Source organism: Engystomops pustulosus, chromosome 4, assembly GCF_040894005.1.
Source record: "Engystomops pustulosus chromosome 4, aEngPut4.maternal, whole genome shotgun sequence".
NCBI classification, from domain to species: domain Eukaryota; kingdom Metazoa; phylum Chordata; class Amphibia; order Anura; family Leptodactylidae; genus Engystomops; species Engystomops pustulosus.
In genome coordinates, this window is record NC_092414.1 from 77,114,419 (window position 1) to 77,132,899 (window position 18,481).

Genomic DNA, 18,481 nt, shown 5'->3' on the forward strand with positions numbered 1-18,481 from the left:
CTCATTGTAGACTTGAGGAAGCTGACTGACCTGACTACCAGTTCTGGTGGAAGTTGACATCTGGCAGTCTACAATCGCTCTGCGCTGCTGGTAAACTCTGGATAACATGGTTAATGTTGAATTCCACCTCGTGGGCACGTCGCACAAGTCGGTGAGCGGGCAGTTGGAGGCGGCGCTGCGCTGCCCTGAGAGTGGCAGCATCTGTGCTGGAGAAGGAGGCATAGTAGGCCTGAGAGACCTGGACCGAGGTAGGTCCCGCAATCCTCGGCGTCGGCAGTATATGACCAGCCCCAGGGTCAGACTCGGTCCCAGCCTCCACCAAGTTAACCCAATGAGCCGTCAGCGATATATAGCGGCCCTCCCCGGCAGCACTCGTCCACGTGTCCGTGGTCAGGTGGACCTTGTCAGAAACGGCGTTGGTCAGGGCACGGATGATGTTGTCTGACACGTGCTGATGCAGGGCTGGGACGGCACATCGGGAAAAGTAGTAGCGGCTAGGGACCGAATACCGAGGGGCGGCCGTCGCCATGAGGTTGCGAAAGGCCTCGGTCTCTACCAGCCTATAGGGCAGCATCTCCAGGCTAAGCAGTTTGGAGATGTGGACGTTGAGGGCTTGGGCGTGTGGGTGGGTTGCACTGTACTTCCTCTTGCGCTCCAGCGTCTGGGGTATGGAGAGCTGAACGCTGCGCATGGAGACATTGGTGGAGGATCGTGGAGGCGAAGGTGTGGTTTTCGCACGGGAGGTGTTTGGGCCGGGGTCCTGGGCAGGGGGCTGACTAGCAGAGGCAGCAGGTGACACAGGGGAAGGAGCAGTGGTGTGCCCGGCCGGAGGTGAACGGCCTTGGTTCCATTGAGTGGGGTGTTTAGCATTCATATGCCTGCGCATACTGGTGGTAGTTAAGCTGGTAGTGGAGGAACCCCTGCTGATCCTGGTGTGGCACAGTTGCACACCACAGTCCGTCGGTCATCCGGTGTTTCTTTAAAGAACCTCCAGATTTCCAAAAATCTAGCCCTCGCCACGGGAGCTTCACTACGTGAAACATTTGGCGCTGATACACCAGCTCTGGCCCTGCCTCTCCGTCTGGCCCCACCACTGCCTCTTCCAACCTGTTCTCGTCGAGGACTCGCCTCCGTCTCAGAAGCACTGTGTTCACCCGGCCTATCAACCCAGCTTGGGTCTGTCACCTCATCATCCTCCGATCCCTCAGTCTGCTCCCCCCTCGGACTTCCTGCCCTGACAACAACTTCACCACTATCTGACAACCGTGTCTCCTCATCGTCTGACACCTCTTTACACACTTCTTCCACTACGTCAACAATGTCATCATCACCCACAGACTGCGACCGGTGGAAAACCTGGGCATCGGAAATGAGCTCAGCAGCAACCGGACAAGTGGTTTGTGACTCTGGGAAGAGTCCAGAAAACAGTTCCTCAGAGTATGCCGGTTCAAATGCCAAATTTTCCTGGGAGGGGGCAGACTGGGGGGAAGGAGGCTGAGGTGGAGGAGTGCTGATTTCGGTAACATGGGTGGACTGCGTGGAAGACTGACTGGTGGACAAATGGCTAGAAGCATTGTCCGCAATCCACGACATAACCTGTTCGCACTATTCTGGCCTCAACAGTGCTCTACCACGGGTCCCAGTAACTTGAGACATGAACCTAGGGAGTGTAGCTCTGCGGTGTTCCCCTGCTCCCTCATCAGCAGGTGGTGTCTCACCCTGCCCAGGACCACGGCCTCTGACCCCTGCAATAGTGGGACGCCCACGCCCTCGTCCTCTACCCCTAGCCCTCGGGTTCAACATTTTCAAAATTAAAGTGTAAACTGTAATTTTTTTGTGTGTTTTTTTGTGTTTTTGTTTTTTTTAAGAAATCGATGCTATTCTATTGCTATGGCTAATTTCTAACCTACACTGACAGCACACAACAGGATTTTGTGCTGTGCCTGATGACTTTTAGTTTTGAAAAAAAAGAAAAAGAAAAGAAAAAGCAGATTGTGCCTAATTCAAACCCCTAATAAATTGTCCCACAATTGCCCAGCCACAAGCAAACAAAAAAATAAAAATAAAATATAAAGCTATTCTAGCCCTAACAAGGGCTGTTGGGTTCTTGTAGACTCACTCGTGCCTAACAGTAAGCTAATATAACACCCTAACGCTATCCCTGCAGTAGCAGCAGCAACTCTCTCCCTAACGGCATCCAGACACAGAATGATCCGAGCAGCGCGGGCAGGGGCTAGATTATTCCAGGGTCACCTGATCTGGCCAGCCAACCACTGCTATCGACGTGTAAGGGTACCACGTCATGCTGGGTGGAGTGCAGAGTCTCCTGGCTTGTGATTGGCTCTGTTTCTGGCCGCCAAAAATCAAAACGGCGGGAGATGCCATTTTCTCGAGCTGGCGAAGTATTCATCCGAGCAAAGAGCATTTACTAGTACACTAATGCTCGAACGAGCATCAAGCTCGGACGAGTATGCTCGCTCATCTCTAAGTATAACTTTTCATTATCAAGTATCAATATCAATACTTGCTGAAACAGGAAGACCCTTTTCATTGAGTTTGTGAAGATGTAAGCCATTCAATATGTGCAACTATTTATAAAGTACTAGTGATGTCCTGAACAAGTGTTTTTTTTCGCATCAGGTGTCAGCTACGTGGTAAAATTGGCCAAATACAAATTGCTTGGGCAAAGATTACAGTATCACTGCCTCCATCTCAGCTAATACAAGTGAACACAGTCGCATTGGGAGATTTATCACACAGTGCGTCAGCATGGAAGTTCTGGCCTCCTGACAAATACAGCTAGTGGTTGCAGGGCCTGGCGTAGAATTGCACTATTGCCAGGCTATGGCCACAGAGCAGGCGCATGGCAGGAAAACACTTGCCAACCCACTCTGTCGCTGGGCATACCCTGGTCTTTGTGCCTACTTGGCCTAGAGGTGACGTAAGGCAGGAAATTTAAGGGCTTGTAGTCCAAGCCCTTAAAAAAGCCCCATTGTACCTATGAGTTGCTAAACGTGGTCTGTTTGTATTAGGTAATGTCCTGTACATATACTCTGCATACATCATGTAGTGTATATAATGTCCTGTACATACAAGCTCACACTCTGTATACATCATATACAACAATGTCCCATATATATAATCTGTATACACCATGTTTAGTATATAACGACCATTACATACAGGCTCACACTCTGTATACATCATATACAACAGATAATGTTCTGTACAAATAATCTGTATACATCATGCATAGTATGTAATTTCCTGTACATACAGACTATTCACACGATGTATGCCCGCCGTACCGTAGTACGTAGTAGCGCTGCTCACCCCCGCCCCTCTCCATAGGGAGATACAGCGCACGGCGCCGTATCACGGGAAAAGATAGGACATGTGTATATCGGCCGTATATACGTCCCCCATACATGTGTGTGAATGTCTGTATACATCATATACAACAGATAATGTCCTGTACACATAATCTGTATATATCATGTATAGTATATAATGTCCTGTACATACAGGCTCACACTTTGTATACATCATGTATAGTATATAATGTCCTGTACATATTATCTCTATACATCATGTAGAACAGATAATACCATGTACATATAATCTCTATACATCATGTATAGTATATAATGTCCTGTACATATAATCTGTATACATCATGTATAGTATATAATGTCCTGTACATATAATCTGTATACATCATGTATAGTATATAATGCCCTGTACATACAGGCTCACACTCTCTATACATCATATATAGTATATAATGTACCGTATTTATAATCTGTACTGTAAGCACTACAGCTCCAAGATTACAAATTAGTAAAGAATAGATTGTCAATGAGCGATGATAAGCGGACTGTAAATCCCAGCATTCTCAGCCAGCAAATATTAGGCTGTTACTTTCGGTCTCTATATACAGAGTACACGCCACTGTATTACACAGTCTCTGCTACCGTAGGGACAAGGATCCCCCAGACGTCATATGATCTCCTCCCCCGGCACATACTATCCCCGCCCCTTCTCCACGTGACTGTTCACATGACCCCGGGCTCTGGACGGAGCAGCCGAGTCACCTGATGATGAGAGGAAGTGCTGCTGACTGTGGCTGCCAGTGATGGATGAGGATGGGCTGCCTATCGTTGGATCTGGCATAGACCTCACTAAGGTGAGTGCAGTGCGAAATGTGAGGCCAGGGCATCATCTGTTGTTCCCTGTTATCAGCCATGCCAGGCTGGGAAGTGTTCTATAAGAAGAAGAGAAGAATGACATGATCACATGATGTGTGGCTACCTGCTTCCTTCATGTAGGAATGCTCATTGATTGACAGACATCTATAAATTCTCCCTGATAGGCGGAGGGTGGGCAGCCATTGTTAGGACCACCCACTGGACTCCTGTATTGAATCTTGTCCCACTTAACTATATCAGTCTGCCTCTTCCTGTTCTATAACATGCTAACGTCAGATTCTACATAGTGTCCAACTTGTCAGCTCCTCCTGTTCTATAACATTTTTTTTCCAGATCAGACATAATCTGTTCAGCTCATTCTACTGTATAACATGCTGCCTGCAGATAGGACACTTTATGGAACTCTGTCCATCTCTTTTTGCCTATAGCGGATAGGACACTATGTACAGTCTGTTCATCTTCTAGCAGTAGATGAAATCTCTCATGTGCTGTAGAAAGGCATTATAAGATAATGGGGCTTTAAGGGTTTTTGCTCCAACACAAATTGAATGGGAGGTAACTGAGACTTTGCATTATTTTCTCCTGTTGCATTTGGCTTGGAATATAGGGCATTTCCAATAACATACATGCATATACATGTGAATGGGTTTGTATGTGCAGTGATTTTGTGGATTCTGCAAATGGCCATATGTGAACATTTCCCGGCACATGTCCACAGAAGTAGATCTTTGAGGGTTCAGCCCCTGGAGTTTGGCAATGAATGTTTCCATTGAATGAATTCTAGCAGAGATCTTGAAAATAGTGAGGAGCAGAAACCAATGGTGTATCCGTATACACTGATAATGTGGCAGTATTTTTCTTTACACAGTGAATATGATTTATACAAGTCACCTCCCCTTGGATTTCGTGCCTTTGTAACCATTGTTTTTCTCTTTGTACAGGTCCCAGCCATCCAACAGAAGAGAACTGTTGCTTTCCTGAACCAGTTTGTGGTGCACACAGTCCAGTTTCTTAACCGTTTCTCTACAGTCTGTGAAGAGGTAAAGTGATGGACCATCCCCTTTTAGTGCTATTGGCCTTAGTAGTAAAGTTTTGGCGCTGTCACTCCATTCACAATGGGATTTCCATAGAACTGAGTAGAGCGCTCATACTATTTCAGTCAGTCCCATAGAGGATGAATATAGTAGAAGTCTGTAGTCTTCAAAACTTGGACTGATCCCTTTGTCAGGGTATGTTGATTTTTGGATGGACACAAGCAAATCTGTTATAGTAATTTCAGGGTAAGGCCAATCTAATTGATGAAAGTCCATCTTCAGGGACCACCATCGGTCATGAGAACAGACCCTCAGTAATTCATGAAAGGGTCCTGTTTTACATATCCCTCTGAAATAAACCCACCGCCTTGTTTGAGATGTGTGAATATTTTATCTGTTCCATTTTTACTTTTGTTCAGAAACTGTCTGCCCTATCACTTCGTATTCAACAGATTGAAACAACGCTCAATATTCTGGATGCAAAGGTTTGTCTCTATGTTCATGTTTCAGAACAATCTTCATAAAATATGTGCTAGCGTTGTTATTTCTGGCCTGCTTTACGCTCTACATATGAAATGCTTTTTATATTTTTTATGTGTCTTATCCCCTATTACACACAATTCCTATGTGATCCTATGTATACTGGCCTGAGCTACTATAATGCAGTTGGCTACTCTATGCTGAATTACTATAAAGCACTTGATTTAAATACTGTAGACAGGAATGCTGGGAGATTCCAGCTCTGTAGTCTGGAGATTGTTAATATAGCTTTAGAAGAGTTATGTGAAGTTATTCTTTGACGCCTGCCTTAGACGTCCTCTGTGACATCTGGCCACTCTTGTTGTGTAAACTATTGCCATTACAGTACTTCAGCATGGCCACTCCATGGAGCCCCCACCAACCGATGATCCGTTCTATGGATAGGTCGTAAATATCAAAACCCCTAAAACCTTGCAGAATGCCATTTATTTCCACAGTGCAAAAAAATACTGAAAATCCACACCTAATGGGGCACTAAGTGGACTGCATTTCCGTCGGGTTTCCCGACGATTTCCGTTTTACGGTGCATTTAACAGGGGTTTTTGATGCACACGACCGGGTTGTGTCGCAATCGCATCAGATCCGACGGATTCGGACAAACCGCAGGATTTAACTTTAAAATTGTGTCGCATATAATGCACTTACATACACCGGGAAGAAGATGGTGAACTCCGGCGGACCTGATTGGGGAGGCGACACATGCAGGATATTGGACGCACGCTGTAAGTGAATCGCAGCAGCTTTGCATTATCGTCGGGGATCGCACCTCGGGTATCACGCACGGATGGGTAAGTAAATGTGCTCCAATGTATTTGAATGTAGATTCATAAGCCTGTGAATTGAACATGGATATCTCCTCTATAACAAGGTTTAATCACCGGAGGCGACAGGGCTTTTTTACTATGAGAACTGTCACTCTGTGGAATAGCCTGCCTCAGGCGCTGGTCACAGCAGGGACAGCAGAGAGCTTTAAGAAGGGTCTAGATGCCTTTTTACACCTAAATAACATTGATGGTTATGTTATATAGAATTGTTTCCCCTAAATCCCTTCCTCATCCAATCCCTTCCCTTCCTTGGTTGAACTTGATGGACAAGTGTCTTTTTTCAACCGTATAAACTATGAAACTATGAAATACTTTGCAGACTGCAATGTGTGAATGTGATCTGTAGACCAGTGATTTTCAACCTTTTTTGAGCCGCGGCACACTTTTTATACTTAGAAAATCCTGGGGCACACCACCAACCAAAATAACACAAAATGACACAAAAACAGTAATATTATACATATAGTTAATAATATAGATTCTAAATTTATTTTACTCAGTGTGAAACCTGGGCCTGTTTCGATAAACACAAAAGGGATATCCTGGCAGGAATGGTGGAAAGACACACACGAAGCTCTTCCTCAACAGTTCTCAGTTTCTCCCTGTTTTTAGTATATGGTGCTGATTATTATGTGGCTCATATACTGCAAAATAAAGGGGTACAATGAGAAGTACTATGGCCATGAGGCCAGAGTACAAGTGCCAGCTCGTATACTCAGCATATGAGCTGGTACTTGTAGTACTGCAGCCTCATGACTATAGTATTTCTCATTTTACATATCTCTGGGAAGCAAAACACAGGGGGCACCATAGTTTGGGGAACTTTCCCCGCGGCACACCCGACCATGTGTCGCGGCACACTAGTGTGCCACGGCACACTGGTTGAAAATCACTGCTGTAGACAAATGGTACTGCGACTACTCCATGATGGTTCAGATCTTAATGCAGCTTATAATTCTAAACGTGTAGTTTGGCGGTTACTTTCTGTATATGTATTATATCTTCATGCCATTGTGTAATTTCAGCTTTCTTCTATTCCTGGCTTAGAAGATGTTAAAGTTGAAACCCAATTATCCAATAACATTACCAATGGCCATATACAGCCCCAGCCTGTTCCAGAACCTACTCCAACAATACCACAGTCAGAAGTAAGTAGATTTTTCAGTTGTACAAACTGGTATGTTAATCTAAAGTGACCCAAGTCATCCAGTGAGTGGGCAATTCTAGACATTACCTGTGTCTTGACACTTAACCGGAAAGGAGAGACTAGAGATTGGCTGCAAAAGGCAGGGGATTGGTAAAGTGGGAAATGATTATACTAATTTTATTTACTATTTTATAATTCTTTAAAATATACTGCATAAAATTACTAAATAAGACCAGTCACCGGCATTTTACCTCTCACACCAGTAATAACTGCTGCTAAAGGGTTAAAAGTCCTCCACAAATCACTTAAAATTATCTGCCACTAAGGCACTGTACTGTAATTACAGTCGTTTGTCTGATATGCAAATGAGTATAGAAGAATCAATTTCTGAATAAAAGAGTCATGTCGTCTCCAGGCTGCCAATGAACCACCTTGACTTCTTTTGAGGGACGGCTCTGTGTCTCTTCATATCTCAGCCTGAGCAGACAGGAAGTCCTTTCTCTGTCCACTTCCTGTCCTTACCAGAATGGAGCCCCTCTCCCTGCATGGTGTATTTAGCAGTGAGCACTGTGTGGAAAACTGTGCAACTTCTCACCATTTCACACACACCCTGTGGTGGGTGGAGCCAAGTGGCCATGGGTGGAGCCAAGATATATAACGGCAGAAAATGGTTGGGTAACAGGGGGGAATAAGGTTTATTGTGCCTGCTCTTGATGACTGTCTTTACTCAAATTGCATTTCTGCAAACAAAGGTCTTTAGACCAAAATTAGGGAAACGAAAAAAATAATAAAATTTAACTTTTATTTCATTTTTATTCTAAAACCAGAACAACGCCTGTGTTTATCATTTGTTTGAGGTATATGTGCAAGGCCGAAAGATTTAAAATTTTTAGGAAGGTAGTGGGTTGTAAACTGGTGCGTATTGTAACACCAAACGGGGAGGACGTTCAGATCTATAGTATTGAGGTGTGTATTAGTGGTAACTCTTTCCCTCTATCAGGGATGAGAGAGCCTCTTCGGCTCTAATATTGGATGCTGTTGAACTACTAAGGTGTCTCAACGGTCATCCGTGCCAACAGGGGAAATCCCCTATTTGATGGTGTATGTCACCTATCCTCTTTTTGTCCACAGACACACTTGCTCACTTGTTAGAGGTTTACTAGAGTTCCACATTCACATTCACACTTTTATATCCCTATTACTGAGTAGCTTGCTAAGTTCTTGCTACTGCTGTTAAACCTAGTGTATGCGGGAGATGAAGCTTTCGTTCATATCAGTGCGTCTCCCAAGGTGCTCAACTAATCACTATGGTAAACTAGAATAACCCTAAAAAAATGTCGCTGCAGTCCGACATATATGGGTTGTAGTTGATCCAACTACTTGTCATCACTATTAAAATATAAGTCGCTCAATCAGCCCCCCCGACATGTTTCGCCATAGACTGGCGTCCTTAGGGGTCAGGGCTGAACTGTGGGCTCTTGATGACTGGTTCTCTTTAAGTGCTGTTTTAGAAATTTTTAACCTTGACTATTATGATAAAGAAATTTATAAGCATAAATTTTCTGAGATGTTTTGGAAAAATAAATAGTATTGAGGGGTCGCTTGAAAATGATAGTAAAAACTTTTTGGATTTCTGATACTACCGTCTGCACCACTACCCACTCATCTTAAAGGGGTTTTCCCACGAAAGAAAATTCTCAAATTTCAATCCCCTAGTGATGTTTACACAATAAAGATCATTATAACCGCTTACTTTACAATTTTTTGCTGTTTTAGCTCCTATCACTCAGTGACGGTCAGTGCAAAATTCCAGGGTGTGGACGGAGACTCTCTAAGCAGACACATTATGATCCCTCTAGTTCTGTGGGGTGACAATGTGGTTAGATTATCAGGGTACAGGTGTATATACACTTTTATCTGGCTTCTGACATTGTACTTACACACTGACACATAGAAAGAGAGAGATGAGACAGATGAGAGATGCATGTGATGCTTATTACACAGAGGCTGACAGACTTTTACGCTGTCATCACTGCTGCATCTCTTTTCTCACAGATATTTGCCTGCCTGCCTCCCTCTTCCCTTGGATAACTTATCATCTTATTTCTGCTCATCATGTGTTTGCTGGCAGGAAATGATGAGTGTCTGTGAGCTCCATGTTGTACTGCAGGGTGGGCGGCTACAGGCTCAGAGCAGAGAGAGACAAAAATCTCAGCAGGACTGATGGAGACAGGTTGGAATTATGTTTGTGAAATGCTGTATTTTTGTTAATAACAGTGAATTAGAGAATGTGTTATTTTTTTTTTTTACATATAAAAAACTTGCCTTTGTGGGAATACCCCTTTAATGAAACCACTTGTACTGTATATCAAATGCTGGCCATTCTCCTGTGAAGAAAAACTGACAATCCTAAGGTTATTTTACGCCTTTTATATTTTTGAACTCTGTCCTAAGCCAGTAAGATATTTTGACATCAAAGGACCCTTCCGTTACCCTTTCTAATTTTATAACTTGCCGTTTTAAAAGGTTATGCAGCAAAATCCCATGAATGACAATGCCTTACCGAAAGAAGAAGCGCAGACAGAAAATATTCCCACTGTGGCAAAAGATCCAAGATATGCAAGATACTTAAAGATGGTGCAAGTGGTAAGATATTTGTATATGTAGGTATTTCATGTTGAATATTAATGTATACAGTGTACACACAGTATAATCCCTAGAATAATGGCTTCTACACCAAATATTCTCACATTGTACAATGCCCCCTCCCCTCTTATTTTGGTCCCCATTTCTCCGCTCCCTTTCCTTATTATGCCCTCCTCTCTGCTCCCCCTTTTCTGGTCCACTTTTTTGCTGAATAAAAATAATCTGTACTCACCTGTCCTCATTCTCCCGCTGCCGTCTTGCCTCTTCCGCCACCGCGTCTATACTACACTCACCGGCCACTTTATTAGGTACACCTGTCCAACTGCTCGTTAACACTTAATTTCTAATCAGCCAATCACATGGCGGCAACTCAGTGCATTTAGGCATGTAGACATGGTCAAGACAATCTCCTGCAGTTCAAACTGAGCATCAGTATGGGGAAGGAAGGTGATTTGAGTGCCTTTGAACGTGGCATGGTTGTTGGTGCCAGAAGGGCTGGTCTGAGTATTTCAGAAACTGCTGATCTACTGGGATTTTCACTCACAACCATCTCTAGGGTTTACAGAGAATGGTCCGAAAAAGAAAAAACATCCAGTGAGCGGCAGTTCTGTGGGCGGAAATGCCTTGTTGATGCCAGAGGTCAGAGGAGAATGGGCAGACTGGTTCGAGCTGATAGAAAGGCAACAGTGACTCAAATCGCCACCCGTTACAACCAAGGTAGGCAGAAGAGCATCTCTGAACGCACAGTACATCGAACTTTGAGGCAGATGGGCTACAGCAGCAGAAGACCACACCGGGTGCCACTCCTTTCAGCTAAGAACAGGAAACTGAGGCTACAATTTTCACAAGCTCATCGAAATTGGACAGTAGAAGATTGGAAAAACGTTGCCTGGTCTGATGAGTCTCGATTTCTGCTGTGACATTCGGATGGTAGGGTCAGAATTTGGCGTCAACAACATGAAAGCATGGATCCATCCTGCCTTGTATCAACGGTTCAGGCTGGTGGTGGTGGTGTCATAGTGTGGGGTATATTTTCTTGGCACTCTTTGGGCCCCTTGGTACCAATTGAGCATCGTTGCAACGCCACAGCCTACCTGACTATTGTTGCTGACCATGTCCATTCCTTTATGACCACAATGTACCCAACATCTGATGGCTACTTTCAGCAGGATAATGCGCCATGTCATAAAGCTGGAATCATCTCAGACTGGTTTCTTGAACATGACAATGAGGTCACTGTACTCAAATGGCCTCCACAGTCACCAGATCTCAATCCAATAGAGCATCTTTGGGATGTGGTGGAACGGGAGATTTGCATCATGGATGTGCAGCCGACAAATCTGCGGCAACTGTGTGATGCCATCATGTCAATATGGACCAAAATCTCTGAGGAATGCTTCCAGCACCTTGTTGAATCTATGCCACGAAGAATTGAGGCAGTTCTGAAGGCAAAAGGGGGTCCAACCCGTTACTAGCATGGTGTACCTAATAAAGTGGCCGGTGAGTGTACAGCAGAGGCAGGCAGGCGCATTTTATGATGCATCCTTCTCTGCCATAGCTTTCAACATTATCTGTGTCTTGAGGATACAATAGGAGGGGAAACCAGATGATCATTAAAGAGAACCCGTCAGGCAAAATAACCCCCCTAAACTAAATATATTTTCATAAACTGCCATTAGAGAGCATTGCCTCTATCCCTTCATTGTCCCTCTACATGCCTGTAAACCTAAGCAATGAGGTCCTAAAGCTGTATGCAAATGACCTGTGAAATGTCCAATGAGTCATTAGCATATTCAAGCTGTCCACTCTATTCATGAGTGGGAGGCACAGCCACACCCCTAGTGCATGACTGACAGCCTGTATAATGGTGTGAGGCTGTATAATGATGTGCTTCCTGGTGCTGGCGCCCCCTGCAGCCTGTGTGTGCATGTGTGTGTGTATGTGAAAGATACAACCGCTCCAGGCAGCCATGTTATAGCAGAACATGTCTGGTACTTGTGTAGCTGATGTCTGTGTCTCTGTGCATTAGGAGGATGCAGCATGTCAGCAGATATAGCACAGACACTAGCAATGCTTTACTATACATTACACAGAGACAGGAGCAGGGGGAGGAGAGGGGAGGGGGAACAGCGGTGACCTCACTGCCTCTGACCATGTAACCAGCCTCATTTACATAATAAAGAAAAGATGAGTTTATAATGATTAATGTATGAAATAACTAGATAAAGGCTGGGATGGGATCCTTGTGAGCTGCTCCAACAGGTAGAGTTGACAGGACTAGTGACACAGACCTGATGACAGGTGTCCTTTAAAGATTCTCTCTGAGCCCCCGAATAGGAAGAGTCACATGGCCCAGACTAGGTGTCCAATGATGAGACACAGGCAGGATACCCACAGAGCGTGCTCATATAGATTGCACATCCTAGAAAACCCTTTGAACTTAAATTGACCATTCTTTCTCTACTTTTGTTGCATGACCATTTTGGGATACCCATCTTTGTTGCTGTATTTATTCACTTGCCGTATTATAGCATTTTTTGTATTACAGGGGGTTCCTGTGATGGCTATTCGAAATAAAATGATTTCTGAAGGACTAAACCCTGACCTTTTAGAGTGAGTATTAGATAGTTTTACCATACAGTTGGGTTTTTTAAAAAATATTTGTGTGATTTGTAGTATTGTAAGCTTAAATTCTAGTGATCATTCTAAGGTCATGGGAGGGGAGACCTCCTCTACTCATTGTAACCGAGATTGAAAAGACATCACCCAGGGGGCTCTGGAAACACCCCCATAGAGCCTCTCAAGCTCATTAGCAAGTAGAAGATTACCAAAGTCACGGTGCCTGGATCTATGCATAAGTGTCCCTGGTTTTTCATGCTTGATTTTGATGGTAGATTGTTTTTAAAGGGGAATTCCCAAGAAGACAAGATTCTTAAAGGGGTATTCCAGGAATAAGCATAACTTAGATACAAATTGGTCCTTAAAATATAAGCTAATATGTAATTAGTTATTATTCAAAATGTTGCTCCCCTTGGCAGAAAAATGCTGCTGACATACACTGTAATGAAGAATTAAAATGCTACTGGCCCTTTAATCAGTCCTCCGCGCATAGAAGACACAGGACAGAAGATGGCCGCTGGTTACATGTCCACATCACATGTGATCACCACAAGTTTGGCTGTAGTCGGTTGGTTGCAATGCATTCAGTATGGCCAGTGTTGTGGTGAAACCCCATCTCAGTGAGGTAATGTGCAGTGATGGCAGTAACACACATTGTTACCATAGTGACAGAGCAGGATAGGGGAAGCAATCGTATCCAGTATGGCGGAGCCTATGCACCGTAGTTATTTACTGTCCAGCAGCAAAAAATGTGCTGAAATACACTTACTCTGCTTATACTCGAGTCAAGAAAAAACAAAACAAAATGTATACTCACCTTCCGCCCCCCCCCCCCACCCAGAAAAACTAAAATAAAAAATCTCATTTGTTTTAGCATTAATTTTTTTTCATAACTTAAGTAATTTCTTTGGTTGACAGAGGTGGTCGAGGGCTTCTTATGTGTGACACGTTGTTATTTTCAGTGGTACCATTTTGGTGCTCGTAACTTTTTTGATCACATTTTAAAACATTTCTTGTGAAAAGATTTGATGAAAAATTTACATTTTTGGCAATTTTTTTTTTATTTATAGTATAGATTGTTACAGATGCAATTCTGTGTTTTTAGAACTTTTATTAACAAAAACCCTTTATTGTTTTAAAACTTACAACTGTATTCCATTGTGTTACAGTCAGGTCCTGTCCGTAGGCAGGGCCTGACTGCATTGGAGATTGCGCAGCCCAGGGGCACTCTTTGGTCTGTATGGTGCTGATGCTGTGTTGGGAACGGGTTAACGAACTATACTGGAAACACTACTATTATCACCCGAACTATTCATTTATGAAATAGAAAAAAAATTGCTTCAAAGGATTAGTTGCACTTACAGTATAATATGAGTGTTTTAAAGATTTTCCTATATACCGTATTTTCCGGACTATAAGGCGCACTTAAAAGCCTTGGATTTCCTTGGAAATCCAAAGTGCGCCTTATAGTCCGGTGCGCCCTATATGAGGCAGCGGACCCTACTTACATAGGTCCCCGCTACCGGAGACAACAGATCTCCAGCGGGAACTGCAGACCACGCGGCGCGAACAACTTCTGCCGCGTGGTCTGCAGTTCCCGCTGGAGATCTGCTGTCTCCGGTAGCGGGGACCTATGTAAGTATGCTATTCTCCACCTCCCCCTCACCTTCCCCACTCACCTTCCCCGCGTTCCGCGTCTCGTCTCGGCGTCACGTCTCGTCCCGTCGGGTCTCCGCTCCGCCCCCGGACCTCCGCCACGCCCCCGACCCTGCGCCTTATAGTCCGATGCGCCTTATATATGGAATTATTACATATATAAGGCGCATCGGACTGTTGCGCCTTATACTCCGGTGCGCCTAATGGCCCGGAAAATACGGTACTTGGAGTAGAGTGTCTTTAACCCCTTAACGACTTGGCCTTTTTTAGTTTTTTCACTTCCATTTTTCACTCACCAACTTCAAAAATCTATAACTTTTTTATTTTTCCACATAAAGAGCTGTGTTATGGCTTATTTTCTGCGTAACAAATTGCACTTCATAGTGACGGTATTTAATATTCCATGGCGTGTACTGGGAAGCGGGAAAAAAATTCCAAATGCAGTGAAAATGGTGAAAAACCACATTTGTGACGTTTTCTTGTGGGCTTGGATTTTACAGCTTTCACTCTGCGTCCCAAATGACATGTCTACTTTATTCTTTGGGTCGGTATGATCACGTGGATACCAAATTTTAATAGGTTTTATAATGTTTTCATACATTTAAAAAAATTAAAACCTCCTGTACAAAATATATATTTTTTTATTTTGCCATCTTCTGGGGCCAATAACTTTTTCATACTTTGGTGTACGCTCCGGGTGGTGTCATTTTTTGCGAATTTTGATGGCGTTTTCATTACTATAATTTTTGGGACTGTGCGACCTTTTGATCACTTTTTATTAATTTTTTTATATTTTTCAAAATGGCAAAAAAATGCCATTTTCGACTTTGGACGCTATTTTCCGTTACGGGGTTAAACGTAGTGAAAAAACATTATCATATTTTGATAGATCGGGCATTTTCGGACGTGGTGATACCTAATGTGTTTATGATTTTTACTGTTTATTTATTTTTATATCAGTTCTAGGTAAAGGGGGGTGATTTGAATTTTTAGGTTTTTTTATTATCATTTTTTTTTTTAAACTTTTTTTTATTTTTACTTTTACTATTTTTCAGACTCCCTAGGGTACTCTAACCCTAGGTAGTCTGATCGATCCTATCATATACTGCCATACTACAGTATGGCAGTATATGTGGATTTTACTCCCCATGCATTACAATGTGCAATTAGCACATTGTAATGCATGGGTTAAAACGAAGTAGCCTCGGGTATTCCGAACACCCGAGGTTACCATGGCGACGGATCGCCGCTCCCCGTGACGTCATCGGGGAGCAGCGATCCACGACAAGATGGCGGCGCCCATGCGGCGCCATCTCTTTGAAGCCGCCGGCAGCATTGCCGGCGGCGATCGAGGTGAAATATGCAGCAAAGACTTACCGGCTATGGAGAGGGCTCGACCCGCGAGCCCTCTCCATGCACCGGGACCCGGCGCGTCTGCCCAATTTATCTTGGCAGGGAAGATGTGCTTGTTTGAATTTTTGCCAAAAAAGTACTCTATAAAACTATGCAAGCAAATCCTTGTTGGCAAACTTCTTTCATGGAAGTAAGAAAAGGTACACATTGCACCAAATGAAAGGCAAGAACAGAAGAGTGATTGGACTGATTTAACATAGTAAAAAAGTTTTTTTAAAAAAAACCCTTATGACAAATGAGAGCAAAAAAAAACCCCAAAAAAGAGAACTACTTATCATAAATGACTCCAATGTCTATTTATCACGGATTTTAGGTGTCAAAGAGAAGGGCTCTCAGTTTGGAGTCCTCACTTCTTCTATGATTAAAGTAGTGCTCACAAAGAGCTCTGTATGACCCACCCTGTGAATGGAAATACTCGCCAACCGATTGTCTGTCCGGGTTCAGGAAATGGTGAAAATCACCATAAAAAATATAAGTTATAAAAATGTACAGATCAAACCTAATGATTCTCAGGTGTGATGTAAAATGTCTGTTTTTGTTTTTAGGACACCAAATGCCCCGGTCCCAGAAGGTGACATTGCACCTGAAGACAGCTCTGACAGTGAATCCTCCTTCAGTGACTGAAGAGACTGCTATTCCCTGCTGCCATGTACATTAGATGAGACTTCTTAGGTTTATATACAGGTAATCCAGGGAGTGTATACAAAGGACTAAGAGATGGATATGTAGAGAGTAGACAGCGTTTTGTATAGCACATGGCCTGTATCCAGCGATACCTGTAAATGAGAGAAGAGGGGCATTCTGTGAAGAAACTTCAGATTATGACATCAGTTACAGTAAATAAAATGTATGTATCTTTACCAAAATAAACCATATTTCTGCTAGTATTTTAGATCCTTTTATTAATGAAGGAAAACATGAAAAAGGTTTGATTTGCTTTTACTCATTCTGTAGTGGTTTTCTTTGCAGCAATCGCTACTGATAAGACTTCCAGGATTATAATAGAAGAGAACCCCCCTATAGAGGCTCACCCCAGCTTTTCTACAGCTCCTATCTGCACACATCACATCTAAAATAAAATTCTCCATGGACCTCAAACAATCAATTCCAGACCATTTTCCATTTTCAGCAATTAGGTAAAGTTTACATCTTAAGGCAAGTTGTTTTTGGCAGAGTTAAAATAAAAGTGTGGAAAATTTGCATACGCCAACAGATAGCATGACCGCTTAATGTGGGAATAATAGGGGCACAAATGCATATACCAAGGTCAGTGTTACAACTGCTGCTATTGACTCTCTTAGTCTTGTGCTATAGATATATATATGAGAGAGAGATATAGCTATATATATAGATAGATAGAGATATAGCTATATATATATATATATATGTATGTATGTACAAACTAACAATTTGGTCAAAAGGTGATGTATCACTCAGATAAATGTAAAATTTACAATCTTTATTGGGAATATACATATAATAAAAGTAAACAATGGATGAAGTACAATGTGTTAAAAACCATGTGTGGTACAGTACATAGTTCAGTCTACGCATATAGGTAGGGAAGAACAGTCATATAGCATTGTCATAAGCATACATGCATGAAACAATAGAGTAAGATAAATGCACAGCCTAATCTTGTAAAAAAATGACTGAGGGGAAGTCAGGGGTAAATACCATACCAGAACAGGGCACACACGGAGAGATGCCCCGACACGTGTTTCGCTATGAGCGCTTTATCAAGGGGATATATATATGTGTAAAAAAGGCAGCACTCCATATAGTGAAAAACAAATGTCGTTTTTATTCCACCTCGTGCGACGTTTTGGCTGTATCCCAGCCTTTGTCAAGCCAAGTGTGTCATGATCATACAGTCATTATAAACAAATTGCATATAATAATGAAAGTAGTATATGCAATTTATTTATAATGATTGTACGATCGGTTATATAAAATATTGCTGCACTAAGGTGGAATCTATATGTTTTATATATGCATATGATCACAACAGAACACACACTGTATTATATGTATATACTGATCACTTATGTTTGTTTACTATGATTATGATGTCATCACAATGTGACTATAAATATCTCTATGTATCATGACACACTTGGCTTGACAAAGGCTGGGATACAGCCGAAACGTCGCACGAGGTGGAATAAAAACCACGTTTGTTTTTCACTATATGGAGTGCTGCCGTGTTTTACTTTTTGTATTCTATGGACTCTGCACGGTGAGAGTGTAGGATAGCACCCATAGACCTATTTTTCAAAGAGACTGTGTTGCTATTTTTTCCAATTTATATATATATCTGTATATCTGTTTACAGAGAGTTCTAGTAATAATAATAATCTTTATTTAGTGACATCAAATTCCTCAATCTTTATA

At 42.8% G+C, this 18,481-nt stretch overlaps 1 protein-coding gene across 1 annotated transcript; it reads left to right on the forward strand.

Moving 5' to 3' along the window:
- Positions 1 to 4,026: 4,026 nt before the first annotated feature.
- Positions 4,027 to 16,974, forward strand: WASHC3 (WASH complex subunit 3). Its single transcript, XM_072146394.1, has 7 exons — positions 4,027 to 4,186; positions 5,150 to 5,248; positions 5,662 to 5,727; positions 7,632 to 7,754; positions 10,280 to 10,399; positions 12,948 to 13,012; positions 16,633 to 16,974. The coding sequence occupies exons 1-7, from the start codon at positions 4,136 to 4,138 to the stop codon at positions 16,709 to 16,711; spliced, it is 603 nt and encodes a 200-aa protein (XP_072002495.1). The 5' UTR covers positions 4,027 to 4,135; the 3' UTR covers positions 16,712 to 16,974.
- Positions 16,975 to 18,481: the final 1,507 nt, after the last annotated feature.